The following is a 17,679-nucleotide window of genomic DNA, read 5'->3' as shown; positions in this document are numbered from 1 at the left end:
TCTGATAATAGAGCTATATGCTGTGGCAATTCAGTTCCTGCTTCTGTGATAAAGTGCAAATAGATTAGACCTGTGAGGTCCTGGTTTCGTGCATAAGGAAAGCTCGCCAATGCAAATAAGAGTGAAACAAGAACACATTGTTGGGATTTCTGCAAGTTAGCTGTTAATAAAGTAAAACATGGTATATTAGGACCTTTTAACACATTTTTGACATTTAGCCTTATGCAGCTGACAGATAAATTAGTCTTTTCTGATTGAGAAAAAAATTATACTGTTCATTATTAAGATGAAATTGTGTTATATTTAATTTGTTATAAAAGAAAAAAATTATTTAGATAAATAAATCTTCAAGAAGCAATTGGTATAGAACTAATTCTGAATATGACTAGGTGGATTCTGAATGTTTATTAAACTATTCCACTTCGTGGAGGCTGGCATTTTAAGGCTAATATTCAAGGGATTAAGAATTTGTATTATTTTTTAGCAAGAATAAACCTGAAGTTATTTAGTATCCCATATCATCCCTTTCTTGCATAATCTATGTAGCAAAAGCCACCTAAAAGTAATTAAAAAGAAAATAGTACATTTGCTGGTTGTGTAATACTCAGCAATGTTGCTGTTGAAGGACCTTCTTTCTCTATGGACACATTTCAACTGAAATCCTGCCAGATGTGAGTCAAAGGGAGATTTTGCCATTGGGCTGAATGAATCCAGGAGCTGTGTACATCTGCACTTCCAGAGGTCTCAGTGCATAGACAATTGATACTGTCTTGGAAGCAGATTAAATTACAGATAAAGCAGGATCAGCTAGAGCAATTTGCTCAGGATCTCATCCACCTGGATTTTGAATATCTCCAAGGTTGGAGACTGCTGGGATGAAAATCACAGCCTTGAGTTTAGGTTCTTTTTTTATGCATAGAAGTGTTGACGGTTGGCTTTTTGCAGAAGATGCCTTGAGCTTTAAAAAGCACAGAAGCAGTCTTCAGAAGATCCTCTAGGGCTTGGAGGAACATCATACTTATTGTATGGAGAAAATGAATAAATGACCAGGATTGTCTGAACAATATACACTTTTTAAAAGTGCTGTTACTACTTTGACTAACTTTGATAATGATTTTTTTTTTCATTATAATGCTTAAGTTTATTACAAATCAGAATGGGATGTACAGCTGCTAGAATGTTGCTTGCATTGTAATATTTGTTGCGATGCAATAACCACAGCTGAGAGTATATTGATATGGGCAAAGATAAACTTTATGTGTAGTGTGTATATACATGAGTGTGTGTATGTATGTGTGTATATACACACCTATATCTCCAGTGTGTGTGTTTGTATATATGGGACAGTATAAGGAATCATGGAAAGAGGGAATTAGTGTGAGATTTTTTTCCTTATAATAATATTAGTCTTCAATCAGTCTTGTCCGGTTCTATGAAATAGTATTTTAGGTTTTGATTGCACTCTTAAAGTCAAGTTTACAAGTGAGATTTCAAGTGTAAGTACAAAAGGACTTGAATAGGATCCGTGAGTATGCTGATGGTTCTACCTGAGCCATGCAACTGGTAGTGCAGAACTTCATCAGTCAGGATGTACTTTTGTCCCATGTAGGTTTAACTTTCCTAAATGATGTTGCTTCCACTGCCTTCTGACTACCACTTCCAAAATTAGACCTATTCCCAATTCAAATGCAATTTTATTTTATTTTACCCTAAATATTTCTCTCTGTTTGGTATTTGCATCCTTCAAGTATGGGTAGAATGTGATTTTGAAGAAAATAATCAAAGCTTAACAAAACCATGCTACTGCATCTGTTTTTTACATTTCACCCTTTGAATTCGTCATCTAATCCTTGACTGGTGATTTTCAGCAGTCCTTATAATGATAACTGGAAGTCAGCAAAATATTTAAAAACATGGTTGAGTTTAAATACATGTAGGGTTACTGTTAATTAGATGGAGAAAAATCTTCCTTTGGATATCAGTAAAAAGTATCAGGGTACTTTTTCTGTGTCTTGGACAACTTTTTTTTTTGTCCTTTCAGAATATAATACATGTAAACTGTAAGTTACTGATAGTTAAGTGATTAACTTCTGATTAGATTTGGAAACTTGAAGACTTCTTGCAACCACTATAGAGGCTACTAGCGTTCAAAAAAACACAAATTCAAGCTGAGTAAACCAGTCATGGCCTCTCTGTTTTGAACTTTTATTCAAGACTTCAATCGCTTATGAATATAGGGGATACATTACTGAGATGAATAACTTTCTGCATTTATCAATAGACTAGATATACGTGTATCAGTATAGATATTTAATGAAGTTTCTGTACTTTCTGTATTTATCACAAGACTGAACATACTTATATCAATATGATATTTAATGAAGTTTCTGTACTATGTTACTCTTATCAAGTATTTAAAGCCTTGATCTGATGCTTTTGAAATCAGGGGAAATCTTCCATTGTCCTTAATACCATTAACTCAATAATCTGATTCTGAACATTGATTTTTCTAAGTGCTACTTAATGTAAAGAAAAGTTATTCTGTCTTTTCTTAAAATGGTTCTCAACTCTTCTGTTTTGCAATTCTTTCCCTTGTTAGGAAAGAATAATAGAGCGCTTGAAGGAACAAAGGGAACGAGATGACAGAGAAAGACTTGAAGAAATCGAATCTTATAAAAAAGAAAACAAAGACCTGAAGGAGAAAGTTAATGCTTTACAAGCTGAACTGACAGAAAAAGAGGTCAGTCTTTTCAATAAAATCTATGTTCTTTTATCTATGTCATTATGATGAAAGAAAGTGCATTAGGATTCCTTTTGAATTATTTTAAGTACTGAAATTCTGACGCTTCAGTGGTCAGCTTCTGAACTGCTATTTTCTTAAGCGTTCTTCATAGTTCTCACTTTTGTACATATAATATTGTTTCAGTTTTTGCACAGTTCTGTGTCATTATCCTTACTTTTTCCTTTACGTAAGTCTCCAGTAGGCCCAAATATTCCACTGCAGCTCTTGTTTTCATTTGTCTATTAGAGCAATGGACTTCAAAGTAATTGTACCTCCAGAATATAATGTCAACTTGTCTGTATTATGAATGTTTCTGTGTTTCACTGCATACCAGCTCCTGTGGTTCCAATTGGTTGTATTCTCAAAACAGTGTCTCTTGCTATCGATGCTTATCCTTGTGTCAACTCTTTTTGGGGAAGGGGAGGGGGAGCAGGATCCAAGTGATTGCTAAGTTGGCAATAAGTTAGTGTCCTGGTGACTAGGAATTAACTTTTTACTCTTGGTCATTTTTCAGTCTAGTTTAATCGATCTCAAAGAACATGCATCTTCATTGGCATCAGCAGGGCTGAAAAGAGACTCCAAACTTAAGTCTTTAGAAATAGCCATAGAACAAAAGAAAGAAGAGTGTAGTAAGTTGGAAGCACAGTTGAAAAAGGTAAGTTCCATCTTGAAACAAACAAGCAACAACATTGAGAAAAAACAAAAAACAACATCCCATGCCCTCATTTTGGAAAACGAGCTTATTTACTCTTCTGGAGTAAATCTAAAATCTACCCATCTTATGCTGTTTGCTGATGCTTACATCAAATACTGCTTTTTCTTAAGTGGCTTGTACCAAAGCCACTAGTGAACCTCAGAAATCATCCTGAATATCTATATGAGGGAATTCTGAGATGCTGCTACAAATAGATGAACTGGGAGCAGGACATTGAAGGGAAAGTAGAAGGGCAGAAAGAAATTATCAAACCAGCAATTTGAATGTATGTGAATTTATATTGCTATTAGAAGTAGACTGAAATGTTTGTAGCATGGGAAAAATGTAAAAATTCTTGTCCAAGAAATGTTGTACTTCCTAATAAAAAAAAATTCGGCTTCCAAAGTGGAAACTCTAGCTAGGATTTATTTTGGCAATTTTTTGGCTTTGTTGGTGAACACGTGTTTGTGATAATTAAGCAAAATAATGCATAGTTTATCTCAGCTAGCAGTTTGGTATTTCTATTCAGCAAGTAGTAAAAGCAAGGATTTAAAGGGAAACATACAAATTCTATGTTTTATAACGTGGTTTTATTGAAATTAATGCGTTAAAATAGTTTTGCTTAAATGACTTGCAAGTTTGTTGACGCCTTTCCTACCATACATTGTTTCTTTGACCTTTTTCTGTGTCATTTGGTAATGTCTGCTCTCATTGTTCAAACACCAATCTCATGACGTATTTGATGGGTTTGGGTGTTATGTTTGCCTTCTGCAATTCATGATGAAGTGTATGTCAAACATTAATTTATTTTATATTGATACCTAATGTTTCAATTTCTAGAAAATAATATTTTTTTTTTCTATGAATGTTACCACTATTAGGGTAATATTCTGACACTCTTTTTTACCCAGGTTGAGTAGTATCCAGCTCTGTGTTTAAGCATTGTTTCAATAGCCTCACCTGTGAAGAAGGTATTGCAAAGTATAGAGGATACCAGAGTGTAGACCTTATATTATTTTTAACTTCAGAATGAATATGTGCAATTAGGTGCCTGTGTTAGATGTTTAGTTGTGGAGAGGAGGGAAGGGAATCTTTTTCAAGAAACATGTACAAAAGCTTTTAATGGAAACACAACTACTTTAAATGTTTGATAGCTTATAAATGCTATTGATATCAGAATTAAAATATCCAAAGAAGTTATTTCTCTGGAAGTCCTGTATTTCCTTTTCTTTTGTTAGAAAATGTGTTGTTTACTTTGCACTTCACTACAAAATATACTTCAATACAATCTGAAATATCTTAACTATTTTTTAAATGAAGAAAATTAAAAAACCCTAAAAGCACAGATCACTTAAAAAAATAAAAATCCTCTTGAAGAACTTGAAATCCTAAGTCAGTCTTTTATGACTGTACATATAAACACATCATACAGTCATGGAAAAATAAGCACTTATAAAAGAGAGTGTCTGGGATGTCTTTTGTATAAAAAGGGAGTATGTTCCCTGTGTATAAATACAAAGGATTATTAAATGAAAGTTGAAAACATAATAGTTTTATTATATCATAAATACAGCATAAAGCCCCAATGGAAATTCATCCAACATTTGTAGGAGACCATGCATTTCCACAATAAAATGTAGTTACAGCCTTCTTTGTGGGCATGTTTAGTTGAACAGAAACAGTGACTGTTAATGATAGTAGACTCCAAACAGTAATTTTCAATTCACATTTTCTCTAATAAAATACTTTATGTTCAAACCTGTAAATATCCTGTGTTAAAAGTAATTGGTCCCCAGAAAACTACCTTCACCATGTTTTCACTCCTTAGGAAACTAACTGAAACAGAAATCTGGGTTATTCTTGCATATGTCTGAGTTGGAGTAGGAGGGAACATCAACATAGTCCAGAGTAAATTAACCTGCATGTCCCATAAGTGTGCTTATGTATGAACATTAACCACTATGGAAGCTGGAAGGAATGGCCACAGTTTATATCTCTTTTTCAAAAGTGACTCCAAGGGGCTGTCTATTACTTTGAGAAATTTGAATGCAGCTTACACATTACTCCTCTCTCTAAAAATATCATAGAGAAGGTACTTTTCATTATGGTATTGTAAAATCATTATAGTTTAATGTTGATTTATATGTTTCAACAAATTAAACTAGTGCATTTGCCAGGAGTTAGTTTTCCATGAGCGCTAATGGTAGTAAGTACTGTGCCTGAAAGAAAATACGTACAAGTGGCAAGTCCAAACAAAATCTGTAATTTTTTTTTTTTTTAGTTATCTTTAAAGTTTTTCTTCCCTTGTTTCCTCTCCTTCCTGTTTTTGGAGACAATAAGATTCATTTATTGATAAGAAAGTTGTTTTTGATTGAGTCTGATTAGATCCAAATATTTTTCAGTATTAGATAACTGGATTGTTTGCATTTCAGCAGGGGAAAACATGCTGATTCTAAAACACCTGCTTTAATTTTATAGAGTAGATACATTTCAAAAAGTACTGAATAGAATATTTGTAAATAGTTATTATTGTGTGACTGTGATATTATGGATTGAAATTCATAAAATTAAACAAAAAAAAAAAAATCATACAACCCAGAATGGTCAATGCTTTTTTAATTTTATAGAGTAGATACATTTCAAAAAGTACTGAATAGAATATTTGTAAATAGTTATTATTGTGTGACTGTGATATTATGGATTGAAATTCATAAAATTAAACAAAAAAAAAGATCATACAACCCAGAACGGTCAGTGCTTTTTTTTAATCAAAACTCCAGAGTTTTTGTTGACTTACTTTGTATTGCTACTGGTGAAAGAACAGCAGGGATTACGTAATAGGTAGCTAAATGCTTTTTATATATATGTGTGTGTGTATATATATATATAATCTTGTTATCCACTCTAGAATTTCCTTCTTTTGTTGTTTTTCATTATCTTAAATTTACTTGCTTACTGACATATTTGCGGTTGCTGAAGTATGTTTTGCCAAGCTGTACTGTTCGAAAGTCATTCTGCATAGAAAATTCAGCTTGTGTTAAACAAGGAAAGTAATAAATTTAATGATACGATTTAATTAATCTTTTATTATTACCATCTTTGAAGCTTTGGTGATAAATTGCAGCCTCAGCCAAAAGCACTTCTTGTGATTCATTGCTTGAGACCAGCACTTAATGTATCATCAAAAGTGGACACCTTTCTTTATTTCATGGGTTATTTAACTTGAGAAAGGAAAAGTAACACAAACCTTAAATTTCTTACTCCATCTATTCTTTTTTAGGAGCCAAAGTCAACATTTATGTTTCCCCAGTGCCTCTCACTTTCACCAAGGAATGTTTAGAATCTTAAATTTCTACTTTTTTATGACAAGTTCTTCTGTGCAAATGCACTGGTTTTGTTGAGCTAATGCTGTTTTCCTGGATCTTTCCTTCTTTTCCTGTCTGTGCTTCACTCCCTTCCAACTTTGCAATGTAGCAAGCTGAACAGTTGTTCAATCAGATGTACAATCCAGTAAGTTCTTTTCAAAATGCCCGCTGTAACATATGAAAGCATGAGGATCCATTACCTTACTGTGTTGTGCTCTTTCTCTGTGGACCTTTGCAGAATATTTCTGGTGCTCACTATGCTACATTCATTATGTCCAAATAAGTCAACTTTGTGGACTTCAAGGCCAATTTAAGAATTTGAAATGTATTAAATAGGTACACACAGTATTTCTGAGAAAACAAACATTATAGCCTTTGGGTCCTCAACTTCTCCATTAGAAAAAGCATGCAAATGTTGATGATTGGGTGGGGTTTTTTTTTTGTTTTGTTTTGTTTTTGCTTTGCTTTGCTATTTAATTCCTCCTTCTGCGGTACTTTATTTGATCCTTCAAACTTAAGAAATCTCTAATTTATTCAGTTTATCTTAAGTGACTGAATTGATTATGTGAATAATAATATCTAGGAAGTGACGGGTACTATTTTCGAAAGTCCATTTGATTAAAATAGTTCAGATCAGTTTGACTCTTAAAAGAATGTATACATTCAGCATATATCCATTAATAATATGGAAACATTATATTTAATAGAAGAAAATGCTGAAATATAAAATGATGAACACAAAGGATGATATTTGAAAAAGCCCAAGAGTATTAATTTGGCTTGTTCACCATTATTATTCTTGCCAGTGTCTGCTTTAATTGCACATCTACCTTTTCAACTGTGTTCCTTTTTCAATTTGAGAAAGAGCGGTACTATACATTCTCCCTGCAGAGAATAGTTTCTTTTTCTTTTGGCTAAGACTGTTAGATTTAATGTGCTGTGAGCATCACAGGACAGAAAAAATGATGTAACCATAATAGCACTTTACAAGCTGTAGTTTACATAGTAATCGTAGTTGGAATTACCATGTAATTGGGATAGTATATATAGAAGAACTAGTTTTGTAACTTAGGTAATGTGATACTGCGCATTAAGGAAGGTATTGCCTTCACTGAAGTTAATGGGAATTTTGCCATTAATGTCAGTGGACCAGAATTCCAGCTTCGGAGTCTATTATTGCTAAGTTTTGTAGCTTCTAATCATGTAACGGATATGTCATGACTATGGTTAACTGTTTTTAGAATCCAGTTATAAATTGATTGTAAATAGCATAAGACCTGATGTTATCACCTCTGCCATCCATATCGCTGCTGGTCAAAGAGCTTTTGCCTTTGAATGACAAAATCTTTTTTTCTCTCTCATCTTGGATCACCTTTGTGGTAGTTATGTTTCTATTCATATCATTCGCACTCCTACTGTGCGTGTCTTTTCAGACTGGAGTCCTTTTCGTGTTAGTTTTTCTCTTGATTTTCATAAATGCTTTCCAGTCATTATTGCAATATAAGTTATGATGTTGTATGGAATTCATTTGTTACTTCCTAGTCTACTTGTGTGCACTATTCTGAAGTCAGTCAGTGCTTTTTAAATTATATTTTTCTGCCTTTATGTGCTTAATTGTCAAAAAGACAGCCTGTTGGCAGTTCCGATACAATGGATGCAAGGTTCTTTTCCTTTGGCACCAGGCAGCAATTGTAGTATATCCACGTGGCAGCTTTTGTTAAATAAAATTTTTTTGCTCATCATCTTTCTTCTCCTACTTACATATGTATCAGTCTGCTTTTAACAACGTAAGTAGCAATGATCTTCTCCCCCAAAGCCACCAAAGATCTTAAAGTGAAGCTGTGATTTGATTCTTTCAACATATTCTTTGAATTCCACAAGGCCGAGATTTCACCTTTGTTCTTTGAGAAGGCATAATAGCAGTTGCTTGACATATTTTTTTGTACTGCAAATCATTATGATACTTTCTTTAATAGAAAGTTTCCTTACTGTTTTTTTTTCTTTGAGAACAATAGTGTTATAAAAAACCAGATTGCAATCTAATCTTAAAATACTGAAATTTTAATGCTCTTTTGTTTACATGTATCGCAGAAATAACAGTCTCTGAGTAGACTTCTTTTAGCCCATGCAGTGATACAGCATTTTTTATGGTAGAATGTGTTTTTTCCACTATGTCACACAGGTATCAACTCCAAGACTTTTACATATTGCTGAATCTAATGTTTTAAATATACAACAATGGATAGAAGTGTTTTGTTCTTATACACATTTGGGTACCAAAGTGGAGATGATACACAAAGGGAGCAAATCCTGCACACTCTATAGCAAACGGTTGCAGAATGTATTCACCTGTGTGAACAAGATGTGAACAGAATTGGGTGCACATTTCTTTGTGTTTTGAAAGGTGAACTTTTTGAAATATCCAAAATTGATTATAAGAAGTTGCATGATTGGTTTTGTACTGTAATGAAAATATAATGATGTACTTAGTTTGGAGTTCTGGTGAACTTTTTTCTAAATAGCAGAGACTTAATTTTACAAGTGCTTCATCAGAGCAATGTCAGATTAAAATTTAAAGTATTTGCAGAATCCAGTCTAAATTGCTTAGACTAGTCCCAGAAGTTAAATAAAAAACCCTTGAATTTTAAGGAGACTACAGAAAAAATAAGGTGACAGCATTTTTTTTTAGTTTGTTCTTGAAAGTAATAAAATTTGAAGGATCTTACAAAGTAATTTCTTGCATGTAAATTCTGCTTTTTCATTTTTTTATCAAGTTCTCATTTGTTTTCTTTGTATGTTTGTGTCTGAAGCTTTAAAAATGAAACACTGTATCCATCAATTTCTGTTATGCAGAATAATGCATGCATGATTGTAGCATAAAATTTTAGTGGACTAATTCATGTTGCATGTCTGTGCCACACTGTTCCAGTGTTTCTGTAGGAAATTTGTGGTTTACATAAGGAATTGTTACTTTACTTCTAAAGTATTTGCCGTATTATTAAGCAAGTATCAGAAAAGATAAATAATTACTGTAAAATTAGTGAAATTCTAATGTTTGAGTGCTATGCTATTTTTATTGAATTGTAAAAATACCGTACAACACCACAGTTGATTGACAGACAAAACATCATAACCCAAGTGTGCTAGGCTGAAACTAGCCTATTCTGCACACACAGGTATTATCATTTACAGATAGAGATAAGAGATCAATTACTTTGCTGCTGAAAGGTATGCATGACTCAGTCACTCTTACCCATAAAAGCCCCATAAAAATAGAGAATGTATTCTTCCCAAGAAAACAGAGAAATCGGGGAGAAAAAGGGGGACAGAAATGGAAAAAAAAAAATCATAGAAGAGCAGAGACTTTCTGATTCCTGTGATAACCATGCAGCTTCTGGTTAGAAGTGATCCAAGCCTGTCTCCTACAGCCTGCAAAAAAGCCAAAGAAATCTGCTCTGGCTGGATGGGAGCAGGGTCAATATCAGCTGAGCTGCCTTTCATCTCCTTTGGGCCTACTGTTTGACCTCAAAAGTCAAGTTCCATCTGTCAACAAATCACCCCTGATCTGTATATATCAATTAAAAAAAGTGCCTAGTTCAAATCCAAACACATCTTTCAGAGCCGTAAAATATAATAGGGCTCTTATAAGTAATTCTATGCCTTTATCCTGGGACTGTCAGATGGATTGTGTTTTGCTCTCTTGCAGTATGGGCAGCTTTGTTTACAACATGAGGATTCCCTTAAAGGGACTCATTGCAAGTTAGTGTACAACCTGCAGAAAGCTCTTTTTCCAAAATGTTTTATGTTGCTCACCCTTTTATTAACTAACTTTCCTTTCGTTCTTCTTTAAGGCAATGCCCTTGTAAAAATCAGATTCCTGACAATAGCCCAAAAATATTCTGTAGGAAGAACTTGTGAAAGTAGAGGAAACCAACTTAATTGGTGGTTTGAAATACTAGGATTTTTTTTTTTTTTTTTAGATTAGAATAATCTTATGCTTGTCTTCAAACTGAATGATTATATTGATTTGTATGTGGCATTATGGATAACTGCTGCACCTCAAAACCCCATATAGGTTGGATACTTAATCATATTTGATTTAATCATATTTTATAGGTTCTGCTTCGTGCTGAGAACCATAGGGAAATATAATGACCAAGTTTGTGATACAAAATTTTCTAAAAACATAATCTACAAATATGGAATGGCATGAGTACCACAGAAAGCACAAGAAGTGAAAATATTTTTTGCAACTTAACATTAATTTCCTTATGATGCTATTGAGAGAGGTTTAAAGGCCTAACTGAAGAATATAATATATATTATTTCAGGTGATGTTTTAGTTATAAGATGTGCAGTAGATAATTTGTTCAATACATTTCTGAGCTGCAGTGTGACAGGTGTATTCATAGAATCACAGAACGGTTTGGGTTGGAAGGGACCTTAAAGATTATCAAGTTCCAACCCCCCTGCCATGGGCAGGAACACCTCCCACTAGTCCAGGTTGCTCAAAGCCTCATCCAGCCTGGCCTTGAACACCTCCAGGGATGGGGCATCCACAGCTTCTCTGGGCAACCTGTTCCAGAACATTTGGTACCTTTGCATTGGTGACACTATCATGTTCTTGCCCAATTATGTATTTTCATCATAGAAAGTCCAGTGAGGCAATGAAAAGTAAAAAAAAAAAAAAGGACAGGCTTCTCTATCTCTTCTGCATTTACTTCTTGTCCTGGGCTAAAACAAGGGCAGAGCTGCAGGGGGAAAAAAAGTTTGGGCCGAAGCTGAGAGTTCCTGTGTGCTAAAGTGAAGAAAAGGCTGGTCAGAGGCAGGGAGGTGGGTGTGTGTTATGCCTGTTTATGAAATGCTGGAGGCAAGGCTGGTGAACAAGTGACTTGTACACTAAAATAAACAGAAAGGAAAGCAAGCTGGCAGGGAAGAATATGAGAGAGTGATAGCTTCTGGAGGGGAACTGTGAGATTCTGGATTTACCCTTAGGAGAGGAGGAGAAATCTGAAAAGCAATAGGGAACAGCATGCTCTTTTAATAGGTTTCTTAGTACCTTAGAGGCGGGAGTTGGGTTGCATTTTTTTTTCTAGGGAGAATTTGCCTTTACCAACTATGTAATTATTTTGATTCTTTACAGAAGAACATTTTGTGTTAATTTAGGAGAGAGAAAACATTGTCTAATATCTTAATTGAGCTGATGGAATATTGAAGTGGTTTGCAGCTGGAAATTGCAGTGTATCACATATCTGGCTCTGGGTCTGAGTATTAAATTTACTTCAAAAATTACAAAGCTAGTTGAAAGTAAATTTCTTGACACAATTGACACCTAGTATACAATAAAGAAAAGTTTATTATTATTAAAGCAGAAAGATTTATGAAGATGAAATCTGTTGAAATTTATGAATCTGTTGCTACCTTCTCACCCAAACTGTCAAATCAAGATACTCTTTGGATGTTACCTTGAAAGGAGCTCTGTGTTAGGAAAGTCCTGTATTTGCATAGACATCAGGGCTGGAGCATGTATTATTATCCACAATAGAGAATTTGAAGAGCAAGGCCAGTAGGTTTCGTAGGTTTCTCATGTCATTCCTTTGGCTTATCTTGGTAACCAAATATTTATTCTGAATAAAAATCTCACAGTAGGATAAATAATACTTAAAATATATTATCTTTTTTTTTCTTATTGTCCTCATGCTTAAATGATATGTTACATGCAAACCCCTTAAGTTTCTTCCCTAGTAATTTCAATTTTTTAATTCTTGTCTTTATACTAAACCCAGACTTTATTTATACATAGAATTTTAACCATTGCAAAGAATATGAACCTTCTAGTATCTGTAGATTATACTAATTCTTTCCAAAACACACATGTTTCATTTTGATCTGCACTTCTTTCATTGCTTGCTTGCATTGTCCATTCCCTGATATTAAGAAGATGATTAAGTTCACATCTTCTCTGTGTGATAAGATAGTTGGAGGACCTTCAGTTCTAAAGATCCTGAATTTCTGTAAAATTCCTGTATGTGAAGAGAATGTTATCTGAATTTTCTATGTTTAATGTGCACTGCCTTAAACTACTTGTTTTTTCCTTGCCTGCTTTTTCAAGATGCCAATTAGGAATAATGGGAAGCAAGGGGTAGGCTAAGCATTGCAGTGCATTGTTGTTTCCATCTGTCTGTGATTATTCCAGCCAACAGTTTAAAGCACTTGATGCCAGATCATGCTCCCATTGAAGTTAATTGGGTTTTTGCCATTTGATGGGAGTAAGATTCGGCTCTGCACTGTTGTTGTATTCATTGCATTCTTTCTTGTCTGTGAAACTGCCACCCATCCATGCATGTGTTTGCCAGGTTTGTGCCGTTTTCACCAATGGGCTTGTTCTTCTGATGTTTCAGGTTAAGTATTAATGATAAGAGAAAAAGGATTATTGGGTAAAATGTCTGCTGAAAGCAACATTTTAGTTTATTCATTTGTATAAAAACAGCACTGCATAAAACCAATTTATTCCTTTAAAATTCTTTGTATCAAACTGCATTTGAAACATCTGGTTATACAGATTGCAATATGTATATATGTATCTGTGTGTGTATATATACATGGGCAAACTGTGTGTATATATGTATATATATGGGGAAAGAAAGAGCATATGATTTTTTAAGAAATTGCCTATATATTTGAAACACTTGAAAAGCTTAATGTGAATTAAATGAAGTACAAGTTGATTTTTTTTTTTAAATTTTAAAAACACCCTTAAAATACAGTCACTTTGATGTGTAAAAAAACCTTAATAAATCCCCTCCCCCTTCAGGATGATTGCATTTGACTATAATTGTAGACTATGAAGATATTTTAATTCCTTTTTGTAGTGCTTCTGTAGAAAATATTGTCATCAGACAGAGATACCCGTAATCCTTTTTAATGAAAATTTGAACTCCGATACTGAAGAAGTAAAGCTCTTAAAGCTATATAAATGATTGTCGTCCTTATTTTTTTTTAAATATTGATTCTGAAGGCTCATGAGGCTGAAGAGGAGGCACGGATGAATCCAGAATTTGCAGACAGAATGAAACAGCTTGACAAAGAGGCGTCGTACTATAGAGAAGAATGTGGCAAGGCTCAGGCTGAGGTTGACAGACTTCTAGAAATACTCAAGGAAGTAGAGAATGAAAAGAATGACAAAGATAAGAAAATTGCTGAGTTAGAAAGGTAATTCTTGTATTATTTGTCTTATATTGAGTGGCATTTTTATTTGCTTGATCCTCATTGCAGAGCAGAGAAGTTAAGAGTAGAATATGTTTTAACAGAGTATTTGCTATGTCTTGTAAAATTGAATGAAATGAAAAAAAAATAAAAGGGAGCTGCATCTCTTGTCTTCTGACTTTGGAACGATTTGAAGTTTCCACTTTTTTAGTAGTCTTCATAAAAAGAAGACATAGAGGAAAAGCCATATGCAATTTACCATGACAACAACCCTCCCAGAAAACCTTGTTGGGGAACAATCCGATCTTCTGGTAATAGGTAAATCAAAACTGTCCCCACACATGCTTCTTCAGTGTGAACAGCATCACTAGTTCTTGAAGGTCCTGAAAAGTATTGGTAAGTATTTCTAACCAGTTTCATGACTATTTAATATTCGTAACTATTTCTCAGTGTTTCAGCAGTCTTTGTCCTCTTCAAATGAATATTTTCTGACACTGACCAGGCAGAGTTTGTCTTATTTCTGGGAAGGTTGTATAGTCTTTTCTTAATGAAGACAGGAGGGTTTTGGGATCCATTTATCTCACACTTTCTTAATTAAATGATTCTTGGAACGTTCTTCCATATGGTATGCTGCAATTTGATTGATAAGCAATTTATGTTGATCTGACTTCTTTGTTCCCTTCCTGCACTTAGCCACTTTCAGGTAAATGAAAGAAGGAATTTTATGTTTTCAAATATTTTATATAGTTGTTTTCTAGTGATAAAATGAGAAGAAAAGTGCTTCATGGTTCCAAAAGAGTTTAAGGGATCTAATTGTTGTGATTATTCCTATAGTTCCACTCAAGACAGCACTGCTCTGTCCCATCAGGGAGAATTACCATGAAAGAGGAGATCTGCTGGAAACGTTGGTTACCTTAGGGGGAGGAAAACATCCAGCTTGGAAAGGGGGATGTGTAGAACATCTTTTACTGATGATGACTTATCAACCCGCACAGTGATCTTTTGCCAAAACTTAACTTTCTCTGCAGATATTTGGCAAAGGTTTAATAATGATAATAATGAATGGTATATGGTTATCAATCAAAGTGTCATGACCTCAAATTTAAAGTGAAAAAAGATTTTTACTCAAAACAGAGCTGTTTCCATGAGAACAACATTAATTAGCAGTTGCCTCTCTCACCACATCAGAAGGAGTTTGAATGCTCTAGTGTTTCACTGATTTTAATGTGTAAAGTAGATACCAAAGGAAGCTGGTAATGAAGAGTGGTCACTTTGTGCACCATGACTCTGAGTTCTGCCTAAGCTCTCCAAAATCCTAAAGCAGCATATTGGAAAGATAACACGATGAGCAAATTTGTGTGGTCAAGAACGTGCTGAATATTCTCCCCCTTGGTGTGTGTACTGTAGGGGCAATTACAGACCTAGGCTTGTAATATAGTGACTCCAGGTGTGCCCAAGCTGGTGGAAACTGGCTGCATAGTTTTTACAAAAACAGTAGCTGATATCCTCATTGGCCTATAAAACCTACTGAATTATTGTGTGACACTAGATGCAATAGGAGACGTGCTAAACTTTTGTTTGAGGATAATCTTAAGGTATTTGTTAAGTAGCAATCACGTACATGTTGAACGGTTGAATATTAAAATGACAACTAAGACTAAAAGATGAAAATTATGAAGTAGTGAAGCTTGTGATCTAAAATTTTTAGTAAATGTTAATTTGATTTAAACATTTTATCTAAAAAAGAAATAAAGAATCAATATAGATCAGTAGATTTACTTGAATTAAATTGAGAATTATTGATTACAAAACAATGATTACAAAGAAACAAGGAACCAAGAGATGCAGAGATATTACTACGGTCTTGTGAGCATATAGCCTCTTATTGTCTGAGAACCCTGTAGTAGGTTATGTAATGGACAGATTTTTTTTTTTTTTTAAATTCAGTGCACTTTTATCAGTGAAATTGTGGGACACCAATTTCCAGTCTGTTATTGTTGATGAGGATGTTGATCCTGAAATGACTTATCAGAAAATAATTTGGTACCATTGAGTAAGCACAGGCTTTTTGAACAAGATATATTGTACTTGGAATGTGATGAATTAGTTAGCTTTGCTATGAACTTTTAAGTGCTTATGTAATGCTTACAATAAGAGATCTGTGGCATGACCAGCTAAGGACAGTACTATGTTGCAATTTTTGGGAATCATCGTGCTCTAAGACTTGTTTATGAATTCTGTTAACTCTAATGCAGTTTCTCACTTGATTTAACTTATGTACAATTTCCAAGATTAATTTCAAATTCCTATACACACAGTATATGTAAGTTAATTATTGTAAACTAGGAAAAAATTATATTAAAATTACCTATTATTGATTTCATCAACAGAAATTGCTGCCTTTATTTGGTAATAGAGTCTTGAAGCTACTTTCCACCATACATAAGCACAGGCACAAATTTGTTGATTAGTCCAGTAAGGCTAGGAACCTGCCAGCAGTATAAAGGTGTAATAGGGAAATATTTTTAGACAGCGGGTATCTAACCCTTCTTACTGATCAGGCTCAGCTTAGGTTTCTCTGGAATTTTCTCTCCCTCTTCCTTATTTTCTAAAAACATTCGCCTGAAGATCTCAATCTGTGTATAACTGTGCCACCTGTTGGTGTCCCTAGAGAGGGAACTTTGATGTTGAAATTCCCCTTTCAGGGGGGTTAGGTGGCGTGAAGATTGCTGTAACATTTTATGAAGTGCTACTACCTTTTCTGCTTGTAATGACTACTTGATTGGCTCGTTATTGAAGGGAAGAGGTGGAGCCAAAGCTCAGTTTACCCACTTTATGTGAATAAAGCATTGTGAAAATGACTGCGGCTTTAACAGAAACATATTAGAAAATGTTCTTTCCTTCTTGTCCTGCTGTTTTGTAATTCATATAATGTGCTCTAGGTTGCTATTTTCTCTCCTTACTTATTCTCCTTTTTTTGCCTTGCTCAGAAACAGTGTATCTTCAACATTTCCCCCAACTTGAGATGCAAGTGTGTCTCTGGGGAAAATCCTCTTTGTAGGAAAATGAATCCTCTTTTGAAATGTATTCATTGGTTAATAGCTTGTTGGGATCCATGTTCACTGCTATGCCAACATATTTGGCATAGCAAGATAATTGCAATGCAAATCGCAAGATAATTGAGCACTGTAACAGGCTGCCCAGAGAGGTTGTGGAGTCTCCTTCTCTGGAGACATTCAAAGCCCGCCTGGATGCGTTCCTGTGTGATCTGATCTAGGTGTCCTGCTCCGGCAGGGGGATTGGACATAAAACATAAATTTTTGAGAGTGTTATAATCTAGAATATTGCAAGCTATCTTCACAATATTTATTATAATCACATATAAATTCATCAGCATAATGAGGTGTACTTGTATAAATCAGTTTGAAAAGTAAGAATGTTTGTAATAAAGTTATCATTTACAAATTCAAACAAGTATTAAAAGAAGATGATGAATACTATTGTTCTACTACTTGTCAGAAAGTATTGACACAAAGTGTCAAATACTCAAGGGTAGAAATATCTGCCTCAAGATATGTGCAATTAAATTTATAAGTGTATGCTATTTGGGAGATGAACATTATAAATAATCC

General features: G+C 34.2%; 1 protein-coding gene across 1 annotated transcript in view; it reads left to right on the top strand.

Moving 5' to 3' along the window:
* Window positions 1-17,679, top strand: part of LOC104467951 (ERC protein 2) — a gene marked incomplete at its 5' end in the record, with an annotated part of 266,693 nt that overhangs the window by 32,764 nt on the left and 216,250 nt on the right. Inside the window, 4 exons of the mRNA XM_010081926.1 lie at window positions 2,600-2,740; window positions 3,297-3,437; window positions 6,951-6,986; window positions 13,860-14,053. Coding sequence (XP_010080228.1) covers window positions 2,600-2,740; window positions 3,297-3,437; window positions 6,951-6,986; window positions 13,860-14,053 — 512 coding nt within the window. The remainder of the gene's footprint in view (window positions 1-2,599; window positions 2,741-3,296; window positions 3,438-6,950; window positions 6,987-13,859; window positions 14,054-17,679) is intronic.

The sequence above is a fragment of the Pterocles gutturalis genome, unplaced genomic scaffold, assembly GCF_000699245.1.
Source record: "Pterocles gutturalis isolate BGI_N339 unplaced genomic scaffold, ASM69924v1 scaffold2834, whole genome shotgun sequence".
NCBI lineage: Eukaryota > Metazoa > Chordata > Aves > Pterocliformes > Pteroclidae > Pterocles > Pterocles gutturalis.
Note: the sequence above shows the minus strand (reverse complement) of the source record. Positions and strands in the feature narration are given on the sequence as shown.